The sequence below is a fragment of the Lolium rigidum genome, chromosome 3 (genome assembly GCF_022539505.1).
Source record: "Lolium rigidum isolate FL_2022 chromosome 3, APGP_CSIRO_Lrig_0.1, whole genome shotgun sequence".
Lineage (NCBI taxonomy): Eukaryota > Viridiplantae > Streptophyta > Magnoliopsida > Poales > Poaceae > Lolium > Lolium rigidum.
The window spans coordinates 36,495,975-36,512,846 of record NC_061510.1 but is presented as its reverse complement, the minus strand read 5'-3'; the positions used below and the strand labels follow the sequence as shown (position 1 = coordinate 36,512,846).

Genomic DNA, 16,872 nt, shown 5'->3' with positions numbered 1-16,872 from the left:
AAACCACTTGGGGCATGGAGGCGGGAGCTAACTCCGTCGAAGCTGAAAGGCCTCCGCTGCGGCATCATGGCCTGGAGGTTGTTGTAGACCTGCTTCCGCCGGCTTGAGAACACTGTCGCCGCCGACGAAGGAGGAGGGAGTAGTCGCCCTACGACCAGTTCAGACGACTGCCAATCGAGGACAGCCGTGTAGAAACTCCCGGGAGGTGCTTCAGTTGTCCCCCGGTGCAAAACCAGGAGGAGCCAGACGGAGATCTGGAGCATCCCGTCGTTCTCGCCACCACGGCGAGCACCGAGCAGGAGGCACAAACCTTCAGCCGCCCTGGATCTGCACATAGCTGTAGCCCTGACCCCGGATCCTAGATCCAGAGCCCTGACCACATCTTCAAGCTTATTCTTGGACAGGGGAGAGGAGATCTTGAGCGGCAGCCACCAGCACCACGCCGCCAGTACCACCAGGACCTCCATCACCGGCCACCCGTCGCCGCTTGGAAGCGCGGGAAGCTCACCATCCGCCGGCATATCGCCAGACTCCACTAGGGGAACACAAGCTAAACCTATACTACTATATACAGAAGGGGGCCGGCCTCCCCTCCCCCAGTCACTCCGGCCGGCGAGGCCGCCGGAGGAGAGGGAGAGGGGAGCCGGCGGAGAGAGAGGGACTCTCAAAACACTGTTCAGACGCGAGAGGGGAGGAGGGGGGAAATGTCCTATTCCTGTCCACCGGGATCAAACACTCTGTGAACCCAACCTCCTCCGCAATATGTCTCTCTCCCGGCAAGGACGACCATGTCGGCCTGAGCTATACATGCTGGTAGACCCACGAACGACATCCCTTCCGCTTCAAATCCTCTAACAACCTCAATTCCATCTCAGATTTTTTCTTCGCTTTAATTTCTCACAAGAGGATTGCATAGATGCTTGTCTTATGAAGATTCATGAGTGATGCATGTGGGCAGTAGGTCAGACTGAGTATTGTGTGTGGTGTTTATGTGATTAGATTTTGTGATATTAAGTCTAATAAGTGTGAGTTGCTGGTAATTTATATGAATGGTTGTTAGAGGGAAAATATGATCTTTGCATACTGAGAGTTGTCCATGTTATACGGCATGTTTTATTATTTAACCGCGACTGCTACATATTTATATGCAACTTGCTACATATTTATATGATTAAACTGGAACGTAATAGATGATGGACAAGATCAATTGGGATCTATGTTATTTTATGAGATATATGCAATAAGAGAAAAAGAATCACATGGCAAATGATTCCATATGTAGCCCAACTTCAGTGCGTGTATTTCCTTGCTTATCTTGTCTTGATAAGGATAAAGTATAAATTACATTTTGCAACAGTCTGAACAATAATAGTATTATTGACACTCATGAATATTATCTGTATCATATGGTGTAATTATCATTTGCACTGAAAATAATCTTTGTCCTAAAATTTCTGAATCTGGACAACAGTTTGTAAGGATGCATACTGTTCTAAGCTTGTAACATGTTGCCCCTTCATAAGCACATATATTTATGTTTGAACAAGGTCACAAGCCATGTCATACAGCCTATATGCTTTTGCTTATGAACATTCCAGAATTGAATTTCATCTACACAACAAGACAATAAGCTGCGGATGAACAGTCCTGTTGAGCAACTTTTCCTCTTCGGTTAGTTTCTGTTTCCTATATTTGATTTCCATGAAACTGTGTGTTTGGATTGTAATAATACATTATAAGTTGGTCCATGCCGTACATTGCTCTATAAATGGCATTGCAAGGCTGCCCTGATTTGTGGTCCTTCTATCTCATAACAAGAGAATTCTCAGTGGTGGGGGTCCTTGTGCCAAATGATTCCATATGTAGGGAAAACTCAGTATGCTCAAGAATAAAGTTACAAATTTTTTTTGCACTCATTGCACTTCTGTTTTTAGTCTAGGAAACAGGTACTTCAAGCTTTCACTCTTGCTAGACCAGCTATGGCAGAGGCCATTTGTTTTGGACTGTTGAAGTTCCTTGTTTTCATAGTGCAGTACCTCAATTATGATCATTGTGAGTTCAGACTGTTGCATTCTTAAACATGATGAGAAAAATATAACAGGTGTGTTGTCCCATTTGGTTATTTGTGGTGATATCTTATCCTTATCCGTCATATGTGTTCAATCTGGTAGGTTTTGTCTCAATATTCCTGTTTTTTCGCAGGATGAGCAGGCCATTTGTTGTGGACTTTTATCAATTGAGTTTCCTGTTTTTTCATAGTGCAACATCCAAATCATGTTCCTTCGGAGCTCAGACTGTTGTATTCAAATATAATGAGTATAAAACCACATATCTGTTGTTATTTGCTAGCGATGATACTTCATCCCTCTCCGTCATATATGTTCAGTTTGGTAAGTTCTCTATCAATGTTCTGGATAATCCTGAGAACTGAGAAGTATATCACTATTGGGCGCATTTTAGTATGACGTGAAACCTCCGTGCGATGATAGTAGACCACCTACGCACCACCTATCATATGACATGTACACGCGTTAGCTTTTTGGGAACCCATGCGGATTCCGGCGGTGTCCTGCCGAATCCGCTGGAAACTGACCAGATTTGAACTAGGGCTTAACTATCTGTCGCTCCAGAAATTCTGGAAAAAATGTTTTTAGTACTACGACGCATCATTATATGTGCTAATTTTTGTCCGTTTAGTTTGTTCGTGAATGGGTGCACCCGCACACCCGGTACGGCGATACCGCATGTCCCGGGGGGGCTGCCAGATGTCAATTTGAAAGAAGTCAAAAAAAAATCCCACGGAGCCGCATGGCGTCATTTTATATGTCATAGTAACTATTCAGTTTGTCAAAACTGGGATATGGCAATTATTTTGAAAACCCTTCACCAAAAGGGCTATCACGTCCGGAGTTCTATAGATTTTAGGGGAAATGAGGTGGGAACCAGCCTCGGCATGGCATACTGCGCCGAAACGAGGTCATATTTGGCACATGTGTGGCCCTAGGATGGGAAGCAAGACCCCGGGTGCGGATTTCTAATCCGCCCCACGGGCGACCATCTTTTCATTTTTAGCGTGCCCTTTAGCGTGCCCAAACGATTTTTATTTGTGAAGCGGCTACATGTGGCGTATTTTAGTATGACGTGAAACCTCCGTGCGACGATAGTAGACCACCTACGCACCACCTATCACATGACATGTGCACGCGTTAGCTTTTTGGAACCCATGCGGCTTCCGGCGGTGTCCTGCCGAATCCGCTGGAAACTGACCGAATTTGAACTAGGACTCAACTATCTGTCGCTCCAGAAATTCCGGAAAAATGTTTTTAATTCTAAGTCACATCATTATATGTGCTAATTTTTGTCCGTTTAGTTTGTTCGCGAATGGGTGCACCCGCACACCCGGTACAGCGATACCGCATGTTCCGGGGGCCTGTTTTGGCCAGGTAGCTATTTGAACGAAGTCAAAAAAATCTCAGGAAACCCCATGGCGTCATTTTATATATCATCTTAACTTTTCCGCTCGCCCTTTGGGTTGGTTCGGAGACCGTAGCCCGGAGATCCGGAGAAGCATTTCTCTGATCTGGAGCGGCCGGCTATCAGTTTATTTGTGATTCGTTTTGTTGCTTGGCTCGCCCTGTACTGGCATATATCAACCTTGATTACAATGTGATCTGACTTCAGTTCGAATTTCGCCCAATTGTATCTGTTGCTTCACTGAGCTAGCTGATGACCTCTGCATCACAATATTTAGCCATTTCAGTTACCGTTGTCTCTAAAATCTCTTCCTAATTAACTAGCATGTGTAAGAAGGAAGATCCTCTCTCCTCTCCTTCCTGCTACAGTGAACGAGAGAGGAAAAGGAGGAGTACCCCAGGTTTCCCTTGCCACCGACGGCCAGATCCGCGGCTCCTCTCCTCTCCGGCCGCCGTTCCGGCGGTGGAAGAGCGGAGGGGCCCGGGATCTGTGCCTTAGGTGTGTAAATAGTAGGGTAGTTCTTCCGCTCGGCGTCGGGTTGGTGGCGGAGCCGACGCAGGGGAGGAATAAACTGCTGCAGCCCTCTCCCCACCGCGACGACGTTCTTCGGGGCGGCGTCGATGGGCTAGTGGCCGTGTCTGGCCGCCGGTCGGGTCGATCGGCGGGCCAAGGTCTTCGCGTGTCCGTTGCTTCGGTTTTGACGGTGGCAACGGCGGCGTCGAATAAATATGCTACGGACTCGTCCCTGCTGGTGCGTGAGCTGCGGGTGGACGGCGGGCACGTGAGGCTGCTTGTCCGGGCGAGGCGCGCGCAGCGGCGGCGTCGACCTCGGCGTGGATTTTGTGTCACGTGCTCCGCCGCCGCGGCGATGCTTGCTCCGGCGTCGACGTGGAGCTCCGGACCCTGTTCGGGAGCGTCTTGTTTGCGGCTGTTCCTTCGAGGCGAGCTTTTGCGGGTCTTGAGCCGGCCTCGCCGGCGTCGACCGACCGTCGGAGTGCTCCGGGGCGAGTCCCCGCCGATGTTGTTTCTCTCCTTCTCCAATCCCGGTTATGCCGGGTGGCTCTTGCGGCGATCTCAACGAGGTTGTGTCCTCTAAAGGTGCTCTCCCGGCAACACGGCGGCAGCTTCCTGGTGCTTGGCCTTCGTCTCCAACGAGACGGGCGCTTCGGGCGGCGGCGGCGGAACGTGCCTGCAGCAGAAGAACTCAAGGACTTAGTTGCTTTTTTACCCTTCTTCAGGGTTCTTTCTGTACTTTGTTAGCAGCTGTTTCAGCTCTGGATGATTCCTGTACTGTTTTCCTTACTTAATATATCCAGATGTTTGCGCTCAAAAAAAAAAAATCTCTTCCTAATTAATGAAAATGGTAAATCGTTTGCCTTGTTTTTTTATTGTAGTATAATAGATGAATTTTCGTTTCCTTCCAGAAAAAAAACTAAAATAAAATTGGAGGTGGACGAAGCAGCCTACTAGTAAGTCCGATTGCATCTAAAAAAAAAAGTAAGTCCGATTGCATAACCTGTGGGGCCCGCATGTCTTCACCCAGGTTACCCAATGCCGGATGTTCCCCACTCCTCCGGGGCGGCGCGCCGCCGTCCACCGAGAAAACACCTTCGCCTCTCTGCCGACGACTCGGCTCCCGCTGCTCCTCATGTCTCAAGCGGACTCACGGCCGTATATTCTGAATCTTTCAGCGACAATTTTTGCGCCGCAGCGGTTCGGCCGCCCGCTCGTCTCTGTCCTGACTGCGCCCCGCCCGCGTTGGCAGCACCGATTGGTAAGTCCCTCTGCAACTTCTGTTCGTTCTCCACTAACTCCATCTGAATCTGAAATTAGCTGAAAACTTCGGAATTGTTGGCATCTAGAGTATCGCCATCGATCTTCATATGTTTAGTGTGCATGACTGCAACGGACGCTCCACCAGATAGTCACGAGGAAACGACGAAGACGAATGCTTTGTTTGGAGCATAGCATATTATAGTATCAACTATGTGTCGTTACTGAATAAACTAATCCGTCTTGTTCTTTTTGCAGCATTAATTAGTCGATCTGGATCACGCGAGCTAAGCAAGGAATGGAGAAGACGACGACTTTTTCTCAATTGGTGAGGAAAAGAAGACTTTGTATGTGATTAGTAGTTAGTACACTTGGTACAGATTTGTACAGCTACACATGAACCACATGCCAGACTTAGGCAGCCATCATACACTGAACATCCATGTTGTAAGCAATCCCTGGTTGTAAGAAGGAAGAGGGAAGGGAGAATTTGCACCTCAAATGGCGATGATGATGCCGAGCAGCAGTGGCGAGGGACTATCTAGCTTGCCCATGGAGGCGAATGCCGTGGTAGCGGTGTCGGTGGACCCCAAACTGATGGTGACCGCAGACCGCGGTGACTGTCAGCAGCTGAAAGATCTGCTGAGCAAAGAGGATTCAACAACAAAGCCTCTCCCGGCAGTCACCATGAACCCCCTCCTGCTATCATCGGCGTGCTCTGGCTCTTGGCAAGACTTGGAACATCTTCTCAACAGTGGAAGCAGCCCATCTGTCAGGTATAACCAAAAATTTCTTGACCTGCTAACGGCATACAGCTCCGACAGCTGCATCAACAAGAGCGCGTCGGCGCAGAAAGCTCCTGAGGATGTTGAAGCATCTCTGAACCAGCTGCCTTCGGTATCTGCTTTGTCACTCCTGGAGGGGGTCACCATTGAAGGGGGCACTGCATTGCATATGGTGGCCACATATGGTGACAGCGATGGCTTCTTGAGGAGCGCCGACATCATCCATAGCAAGGCAAAACACCTTTTGTTTGTGCAAAACAACAATGGCGACACGCCCCTGCATTGCGCCTCACGGGCCGGGATGTCTCGAATGGTCTCTCATCTCATTGGACTGGCCAGCTGGGACGAGGATAATACAGGTGTTAACAAAGGGAAGGAACTGCTGGAAATAGAAAATAAGGATAAGGAGACAGCATTGCATCAGGCAGTACGCATTGGGAACAATAGTATAGTCAAGCTGCTTATGAAGGAAAACTCAGAGTTGGCCAGTTTTCCGAAACATGGCACTTCACCTCTGTACCTAGCCATATTGCTGGAAGAGGACATCATTGTTGAGACGCTTTATAATGCGAGTCACATGAAGCTTTCTTACTCTGGGCAAAATGGACAGAATGCATTGCATGCTGCAGTTCTTCGAGGGACAGGTACCCAGTCATCTCTTAGCAAATCTGGATTCCTACTGTTTTCTGCAGATGTTTTTCAGCATGGTTTTGCCTCCTATTCCTCCTAGTTCGATTTGTATTTATGTAGTTTTCTCACTAAAATTCATTAAATTCATCTGAAGCATCAAGAATTGAGCAGCATATAGCATATGCTTTTTCCCTCTTTCAGCTAATCTGTCTTGTCCCGGTGTTCACGAAAGTATGATATATAGTCCTCTGAGGTAACACATAGTTCTCAAACTGGGTATTTACGCATTCAGTACCATATATGACCTGAACACTTTGACTAATCCATTGCACCGAGTCATAGTGGTTCTATGAAACTCTCTGAAAGAGTACATCACATGAAGAAAATTGCTGTTCATGAGAAACAACCAATTAAATCTAATCCGATGAATAAAATTCAGTAACCATGACACAGGCCTTGAACACCCTAATAGACAGTATGAAATGGCTTATTACTTCTGATACAAGAATAACGATATGGCGCGTTCTTGTATGCTTTGATAGTTGGAAGTATCACATATTAGTCTGGTGTTGTTAGCAACTTAGCATTACTGAACAGTACTGTATTTAATGACCCAAATGTTCAGAGAGATATGTAATCAAGGCACAATGATGCAGTACAAGTTCCTCTGCAAGATATTTCGGCTCCCAATGTCTAAATTTCTCTTTTCAACTAATATATACCATTTCCCAAGGACATTTACAGGAAACACCAATTGCAAGCCCAAACCTAGATCAGTAAACCACTCTGTGTGCATACAGAAGACTGCATGCCATTGACAAAACTCGATCCCTGAACAGCACAAGACCACGCCATGGCCGGAATCAGATTAATCTGCTCTGTATGCCATCCCAACTCCCAACTAACTGCAGAGTCCGGAATCAAATTAGTTCGTAGGATCTAGTCGATCGACATGTCAGGCAGCCGTTCGTCAGGTTGCTCTCAGTCTGCTAAGCCAAGAAAGTAGCAGATAGAGGCTGTAACTGATCATACATACTCATACAGATGCGTTCCAAACAGACCGTATGGGCTTTAGTATGGCTCTACATATGACTTGATAATTCACTAATTACCGTCATGCCGTTCGTTATGAAGGGAGACAGGACGATCTCAGTCGTTGTTCTGTTTGAGTTTGGGGAGGGGGGTGTACCGAAGGAGAAGTGTTTGCTTTAACTCTATCTGAAGATCAATATGTTTTGGCCATAAAAAAAAAATCCAATGTTTGACAAATTTATTTCACACCTAATTTTTGTCAGGTTCTATTCTAGAAAACAATAGTATGAGTACACATGGAATAAGTTCCACATATGTGAGTCTTGAGTGTATATTTTTCATCCACACATACTGCATCATGGCATGCCCAATATAACCTTCATCTACTACTCCTAGTTAATGTTGGTAATAAAAGGTGTATTTTCTTCATTGCTCCCAGTAAATTTGTCAAATGTGCACCCATTTACATTGTTCCACCTCTCTCCTTTTCTTATGGCTGCCGATAAATTCTCAAACCTGGCCCTTTCAAACTTATTCCTTGAAACCAACTTATCCCCTCTTTGGGATGGTGGCGATGGCAACTTCAAAGTGGTCATTCGTATGAAAAAGATTCTAAACATGTAAAAGAAATGCTTCAAAATGTAAATAAGATGTTCTGAAGATGAAGAAACGGTTAAATTACCATAATACTGTGGACCGTTGTACTGAGTTTTCCTTTTTCCAAATAACTCAAATGTGCAAAACAATAATTTCCATTTACGAACCATCTCCACACTGTTTTACTCAAGCTAATAGGAGCACGTGCACTTGATTGCACTATATCCTCACTTGGCGTAGAATTCCATATTTAGGTCTAATAACTCTTATGTGCAAGATGTGGATTTATGATGTTTTTTAATGTAAATAACAAACTTCGTAACACTGTGGAATGTGTTCACATTTTAATATGTATTTGATTATACTCCCTCCGTCTTTGAAAGAGCGTATGTTTAGGTTTTTCAAGGCATATTAAGAATTTTATATTGGGAAAGTGTCACCCCCATCTCTCACCTCCTTAGAGCATCTCCACCGGAAGCCCCCATAAAATCACTGGCATGCGTGCCGGCAGCAAGCTAGAGGGCATGTCGGCAGAGGGCCATGTGCTATTGGGAGCAGGGTCACACAGCGGTTAACCCCAATAGGTGCCCCCGCAACAGGCCATGCATGCCTCTCTATGCATAAAGATAAAAAGGTGGGGATAGAAAAAGTAGGAGAGAGGATAATCTTTTGGAGGGGGTCTCACTGCGGCTAGGCCCATTGCACATGTGCTGAGCTAGAGTTTGTAGCCAGCGCTCCCAATATGAACCTGTGTACCGGGCGCGGGTGGGGTTCGCCTGCTATTGTACTGGGCGGAGCATTTTGGGGGACGCTAGTGGAAGCTTATTTTATGACTAGAAGTCTAGAACCCCAATAGACCTATGGGGGTCGCTATTGGCACCGCCAGTGGAGATGCTCTTAGTTTCACCACATCTAGTGTGCTACTACTTGCATGTAGAAAAGAAGAAGGCCATGTGCTAAATGTTATTGGTCTTGATCCCTGTGTGATGAGAGAGAAGCATTTTAAAGTACATTGTAAAGAGAGTGTTGGATAACTGTTGGTGTATCTGTTGGGCTGTCTTCTTGTTCTCTGTTGTGGCCCATTTGGCCCAGCCCAGTCCTGACCTATATAAGGTGCTTCTATCTCTGTAACCCTAAGGTGTGAGAGTTCCACCCTGCAGCCTCCTTCTACCTCAGGTTAGGCCCTCACCTCTGTCCACATGGTATCAGAGCAAGGGGCAGTGAGGGCAACGACGGGAAGGACTGCCGATCTAGAAGCCTAGTCTGCTGTGGCAGCTAGGAGGAAGAGGAAGAGGAAGGGAGTAGGCTGCTGCGGCGGCTGGGAGGAAGAGGAAGGGAGCAGGCTGCTGTGACAAGTAAGGAGAGGAAGAGGCTTCCTGCGGGTAAGTCCTTTGGTGGTTCTGAGAAGTTAGTTTGGTGTCAAGCATGGGGAACAACAGGGATTTGGCCAAGGCTCTGGAGAAGCTAGCAGAACTTATCAACCAAAGGAGATGGAGGAGGATCTGCTGGAGGGGGAGCAATCGTTCCCCATACCAACATCGGTCGAAACTTGAGGCTGCCGGCGAACGAAATCAAGTTGGAAGGAGTGGCCAACTATCTCCGGTGGTCAAGGAGGGCGCCGTTGATTTTGAACTCGAAAGGGCTGGATGAACGTGTGAGTGGTGAAGGCTGCAGAACCGACGAGACAAGACCGATCCGGAATGCAAACGAGTGGAACGCCATAAATTCTCCGATTGTGGCATGGTTGCTTAACTCTTTGGTTCCTAACATTGCTTTCATGCAGAGGCACTCACAAAAGCTTCGGAGGTATGGGACACCCTATCAAATCTTTATTCTGGAAAGGGGAACATTATGTTGATTGCTTGAGATTGAGGATAAAGTGCATGACTTGCAACAAGGAAACAAAGCTGTGATGGCATATGTGGCTGAGTTGCGGCATCTTTGGGGAGATTTGGATCATGTTGATCCTCTGGAACTTGCCCATGGGGAATGTGTGAGTGCTGCTCGCAAGGCTGGATTGAACGTCGGCGAGTCATGAAGTTCTTGAAGGGTCTTAATCAAGATTTTGAGGGGAGAAGGGCTGCTTTATCGCATCAAACCACTACCCCTTCTCTCAAAGAAGCCATTGCAGCTATGTCCGGAGAGGAAGTGCGTCCGAATATGACAAAGGGAAGAGATTCGTCCCTCATCCGACCTTCTACACTACCGACGGACCGGAGATGAGAGAGCTGCTATACTTGTGGGCGAAGGGACACTTGAAGCATCGGTGTACCTCCTTTGCTACACCCAGTAGGGGGAGAGGAGGATACACACATGGCGGAGGAAGCTACGAGAGGAAGAGGTGATGGCGAGAGGTAGTGGACAGCCATATGGACGAGCAGTATGGAAGAGGTGGTGGACAGCACTATGGCGAAGTGGTGGACAGCCATATGGACATCGAGTATGGCGGGGGTGGAGGACAGCGGCACACTATATCACCCAAGGCGCATATGGCGGCAGCTTCGAGTCAACTACCGGTACCTCTCGGGGACAATCAAAGGAAGAAGGACAAAATGAAGCAACCTTTGGGAACTTTGCTCACTATGTCTACAAAGATGAAGGTAATATTGATAGAGTTTCTATAGCCACTCATAATGCTAATTCAGACTGGATTCTTGATTCTGGAGCATCCAAACATGTTACTGGAAATTTTAGTGAGTTTGACTCTTATACTCAGTATCCTCCCACACATAGAGGCACTATCCAAACAGCAGATGGCACAGCACAATCTATAAAAGGGGAGGGATCGGTGCAATGTACACCCAACATAAAATTATCATCAGTTCTACATGTTCCTGCTTTTCCGATAGAATCTGCTATCTCTAAGTGCCACTGATTGATCGAGCGGGACTACCGTATAATAGTTGATAGATATATGTGTTTAATTCGGGAAAGGGAGAGCGACAAGAAGATTGGGACTGCAACCGAGCATAGAGGTCTTTGGCACATAGATCGTGACGAGATGGGGCATGATGCTAGTTACGTGCTTGCTGCGATTGTTGGAGGAAAGGAGAGTATGGCACTAGTTCATCATTGTCGAATGGGCCACATGGCGTTTGATAAAATGTTTCGAGTTTTTCTCGATGTAATGAATGGAGTGGACAAAACCAAATTATGTTGTGATGCACTGCGAATATGCTAAGCATACGAGAACCTCTTATGTTAGTAGAGGGATCAGAAGTGTATCCCCATTTGTGTTAGTGCACTCTGATGTATAGACGTGTCCTGTTGTGTCAGTAAGTGGCATGAAGTACTTTGTGACTTTTATTGATTGCTATTCCAGAATGACTTGGATTTATCTTATGCGTCACAAAGATGAAGTGTTCACTTGTTTCCAGAGTTTTTGTGCCTATGTGAAAAACCAATTCAATGTTCAGGTGCAAGTGATCAGAACTGATAATGGTACTGAATATATCAATAAACTTTTTGTTGCTTTCTTATCTTCACAAGGTATGCTGCACCAGACTTCATGCCCTAACACTCCTCGCCAGAATGGAGTTGCTGAGAAGAAGAATAGGCACATTCTTGAAGTGGCTTGATCTCTTATGTTTACCATGAATGTTCCCAAATTCTTATGGAGTGAGGCAGTTATGACTGCTACGTATTTGATCAATAGAATGCCTTCAAAGATTCTAGGTATGCGATCTCCTTGCCAACTCCTTCTAAATAACAATGACTTTGTTGTACCACCCAAACTCTTTGGCTCTACATGTTTTGTAAGGGATCACAGGCCATCTGTTGGCAAGCTAGATCATCGGGCTATCAAATGTATCTTTATTGGCTATTCCTCCAGACAGAAGGGTTACAAGTGTTGGAGTCCCACTGAGAGGAGGACATTTGTAAGCATGGATGTTACGTTTCGGGAGTCAGAACCATTTTATGACGGTGAGAGTGATCTTAGTGGCTTGTTCCAGGGGCTTGACCATCTTGGTGATGCTCAAGAGGGGGAGCAGCAGCAAGATGGTGACCAACAACAACATCAACAAATTCCTATTGTTGCGGAGATTCCTGCAATTCCTGGTACACCTACACCACCTAGACCTGTACCACCACAAAGATGGCTACAGAATCCACTTGTGTACTCTAGAAGACAAGTACAAAGGGAACAAGTAGATGCACTTGGAGGAGCAACAAGACCAGGGGCGGGGGAGCAACCCATTGGACCGAGAAAATCAAGAAAGCACAAGTGTAGATTCTGCAGAGGAGAATCAATCTCGAGTCGAGTCCAATAATAGCCTAGACTTGCCGATTGCAATAAGGAAAGGGATAAGGAAAGTTGGCCCCCAAAGCGGCCGAGTTATGATGACTATGACGTAGGAAATTATATTTCTTACGAGGCATTGTCACCCTCTTTTCGGGCTTTTGTTGCTTCACCGCAAGCTGTATCTGTTCCTATGGATTGGAAGGCAACAGAGTTGGACCCAAGATGGTGCAATGCTATGATGGAAGAGTTAGAGGCCTTGAAGAAAAATAAAACATGGGAGTTGACAGATCTCCCTAAAGGAAAGAATACAGTAGGTTGTAAGTGGATCTATTCGTAAAACAAAATGCAGAAGGAAAAGTGGAGAGATATAAGGCAAGACTTGTGGCAAGAGGATATAGTCAGACTTATGGCATTGACTATGATGAGACATTTGCACTAGTGCCAAAAATGAGCACTGTCAGAATATTGATCTCTTGTGCAGCAAATTTTGGGTGGCACTTGCATCAACTTGATGTCAAAAATGCATTTCTGCATGGTGACCTTCAAGAACAGGTGTATATGGAGATGCCACCAGGATTTGTCGGACACGAAACTAAAGGGAAGGTATGTAGGCGAAGAAATCTCTATATGGTCTCAAACAATCTCCACGGGCCTGGTTTGACGAGGTTCGGACAAGTGGTGTGTGGCATGGGATATGGTCAATGCAATGGAGACCATACCTTATTTTACGGACATTCGGAGCGAGAAAATCACTATCCTTGCTGTGTATGTTGATGATATTATCATCACGGGAGATGATGTTGTGGAAATCGCAAAACTGAAAGGATGCTTGAGTCAGGCCTTTGAGGTGAAAGATTTGGGAAAACTTAGATACTTCCTTGGAATAGAAGTTGCAAGATCATCAAAAGGGATATCATTATCTCAAAGAAAGTATAGTTTGGATCTCTTAGATGATATGGGCATGCTGGGGTGCCGTGTGGCTTCAACACCTATTGACCAGAACACTAAAATCACAGCAGAGTCTGGAGAACCCATAAACAAGGAGAAATATCAAAGACTTGTTGGAAGACTAATATACTTATGCCACACTAGACCAGATATATCATTTGCCAGTGAGTGTAGTGAGTCGCTATATGCATGATCCGAGGGATGGACACTTGGAAGCAGCTCAAAGAATCTTGAGATACTTGAAGGGCACTCCGGGAAAAGGAGTGTTGTTTAAAAGTAATGGACACCTAAATGTAGATGGATATTGTGATGCAGATTGGGCTAGCTGCTTAGATGATCGAAGATCCACCTCAGGGTACTGTGTTTTTGGTGTCATGGAGAAGTAAGAAACAATCTGTTGTCTCGAAATCAACAGCCGAAGCAGAGTACAGAGCTATGTCACAGGGCCTGGGTGAAATGTTGTGGGTACGAAACCTTCTAAGAGAGCTGAAAATTTTAAGGCAAGGAAGCTTGAAAGTGTGGTGTGATAATATGTCTGCCATAAACATAGCAAATAACCATGTCCAGCATGAGCGAACTAAACATGTGGAGATAGACAGATTCTTTATTAAAGAAAAGATTGATGCAGGGATTATCTCATTGACTTATGTGAGATCAGGACAACAAGTGGCAGACTGTTTAACAAAGGGACTGGGCTCAAAGGAGTGTAATCTTGCCTATGCCAAGATGGGGATGATTGACATTTATCACCCATCTTGAGGGGGAGTGTTGGATAACTGTTGGTGTATCTGTTGGGCTGTCTTCTTGTTCTCTGTTGTGGTCCATTTGGCCCAGCCCAGTCCTGACCTATATAAGGTGCTTCTATCTCTGTAACCCTAAGGTGTGAGAGTTCCACCCTGCAGCCTCCTTCTACCTCAGGTTAGGCCCTCACCTCTGTCCACCACAGAGAGAAGTATACTCTTTTGTGGATAAATTTTGAACCTAAACGTCCACTTAGTTGAGGATGGAGGGAGTATAATTTAAGGGTCTAAGAATCACTGAAGACTTCGAAGAAAAAAATAATATTCTTACTCTGCTTTTCAATTCTTGTTGAGTGTTTCACTTCCGTAGTAGTAATATTTTCACCTTAATTAATTTAACAGAAAGACCCATTTGCAGAGCTTACAAAAAAGCTCCTGGAATGGAACAATGATCTCACTACACAAAGGGATGAAAATGGGAGTACGCCTCTCCATTTCGCTGCAGCTCTTGTACAGCAAAGTCATCGAGGAAGTGTATGTTCACTAATATTGGAAGCTAACCCAGCTGCATTGTATCAATCCGACAACAAAGGATTATTTCCAATACACGTTGCTGCCTCTGTTGGCGAAAGAGGGACAATCATCATGTTTCTTAAGAAGTCTACAAGCAGTGCTGGTTTGCAAGACACTATGGGAAGGACATTCCTTCATATAGCTGCTGAGAATAATAAAGTTCGGATTGTCAGTTTTGTTTGCAGAAATCAGTCAGTCTCATGGATTCTGAACATGCAGGACTATGCTGGAAACACTGCACTACACCTAGCTATCCAGGCAGGGAGTCTTGTCATGTTTTGTGCTTTGTTAGGGAATCGGCAAATACATTTAAATATATCAAATAAGAAAGGGCAAACTGCTCTAGATATATCGCGATATAAGATTCCCCCAGGATTGTTTGATGATCAGGTAATGTATTTTTTTTTGTTTTTAATCACTGCCCTTGATACAATATAAAATAATGAAGATCTGTGTGGTTTGGCTTCACATATTTCTCTTTCGTTTGTGCAGAATAGTGAAACAAGAATACATTATGCACTCAAAGTCGTTCATGCTAGGAGTGGTAATTGTCGTCGCGATCACTTTGAGGAAAACTACAATCACCAGTTAAAACATACTCAAAGAGAAGAATTGAAGAACATGAAAGAATCAACACAGACACTGTGTATTGGTGCAGTTCTAGTTGCAACCGTGACATTTGGTGCTACTTTCGCCCTTCCTGGAGGGTACAGAGATGATGAACATACTAATGGAGGCACACCAACACTTGCTGGGAGGTATGCTTTTGATGCATTCATACTAGCCAGCACATTGTCCTTCATCCTGTCTGCAATGTCTATCGTGGGCCTCATGTATTCAGGTTACTCTATTTTAAACCCACACAGTCGCAGAATTTACTTACTGGTAGCCTTATATTTTGCGTCAATGTCGATCACATGCTTCATGGTAGCTTTTGCACTAGGTTTGTATATGGTGCTAGCGCCAGTTGCTCATAAGTCTGCCATCACTATCTGTGTCATTAGCCCTCTTGTTATCCTATGCAACAAAACAGAATTTTGGATAAAGTGGGCTCTTTTAGCACGGCCGTTATGCACTCGAATTGGGCTAATTCGCACATTGGTATTGGTAACAACAAGAATACTATTCAACACATTGATGGAATTTTGGCCCATTATATTCATTTTTGTCTGGGCTGCATATACAAGGAACCAGTTCTAGAAATGGAACCGAATGATACAACTACCGGCAACCCTGATGAAGATGCCTCAAATACAACATTTTTTGGGCGAGGTGTTTTCCTTTGGCCTGTTAGGGATTTCGGATTTAGTGTAGTCTCCATATTATTTTTCTTGTCCATCTTTTTTTAGAAAAAGTGTTTCGGTAAATGTTATGTATCTTTTTGTTCAAGAATTTGTGCACATAATCATATAAGTTCTGATTACCAGTCCTATCAACATTTTTTTTTTGAGTTGTGCAACTTATTTTGATTTCCCCGCATATAGCTCTTATTTGAGCATGTACAATTTAGTGTAGGAAGACAAATCCCTAGCTAAACAGTTGGTAAAGAACTAAAGATATTACATGATATGAATGTTGCCTTGATACTCACCTCTTAAGTGGAAGCACTCTGCTTTGCTACCTTGATGATCTTTTTTTTGGATTTGGGTAATTGTTTGGCCTCACGGACGAAGTTTCATCAGAATGTTGAATGTATTGTCAATCGACTTGTACATTGTTTTAGCACAAGTCGATTGCTTTAACATTGTGCTAGAGGGTTTATGTACAATGAAATGAGAAAGAAGGTGTGATGGTCTCGCAAGGAACATGGTTAAACTGAGCCAGGGCAGAGTTGTTTGGTGAATATGGTTATTGAAGTCGAGCGTCCTCTTAATAAGTTAGACTAGAGGGGAAACAAAGTGAAGGAGAGTGCTCCAAGCACCAAGAATATATGGCACTCCTTGTACCAAATTGCATGTGCGTCATTTTCTCGTTGATGGTGCCTAGTGTTGGTAGCAGGTTTAGGTGGCTCAGCTCAGTGATATCCTCTTGTGCGCGAATAATAAACTTTACTGTGTTGATTTTTGACTGCTTGTCT

General features: G+C 45.1%; 1 protein-coding gene across 1 annotated transcript; it reads left to right on the top strand.

The window, feature by feature from the left end:
• Positions 1-5,748: 5,748 nt before the first annotated feature.
• LOC124694673 (ankyrin-2-like) lies at positions 5,749-16,186 on the top strand. The gene is made up of 3 exons (XM_047227631.1): positions 5,749-6,676; positions 14,641-15,185; positions 15,288-16,186. Exons 1-3 carry the CDS (start codon positions 5,749-5,751, stop codon positions 15,993-15,995), a joined length of 2,181 nt encoding a protein of 726 aa, XP_047083587.1. The 3' UTR covers positions 15,996-16,186.
• Positions 16,187-16,872: the final 686 nt, after the last annotated feature.

What these genes read in the sequence shown, in the direction of transcription:
- LOC124694673 (XM_047227631.1), top strand. Translation starts at nt 5,749, where the DNA reads ATGGCGATGATGATGCCGAGCAGCAGTGGCGAGGGACTATCTAGCTTG. An exon ending in TGCAGTTCTTCGAGGGACAG is followed by an intron (nt 6,677 to 14,640) that starts GTACCCAGTCAT and finishes ACCCATTTGCAG; the next exon opens with AGCTTACAAAAAAGCTCCTG. An exon ending in CAGGATTGTTTGATGATCAG is followed by an intron (nt 15,186 to 15,287) that starts GTAATGTATTTT and finishes TCGTTTGTGCAG; the next exon opens with AATAGTGAAACAAGAATACA.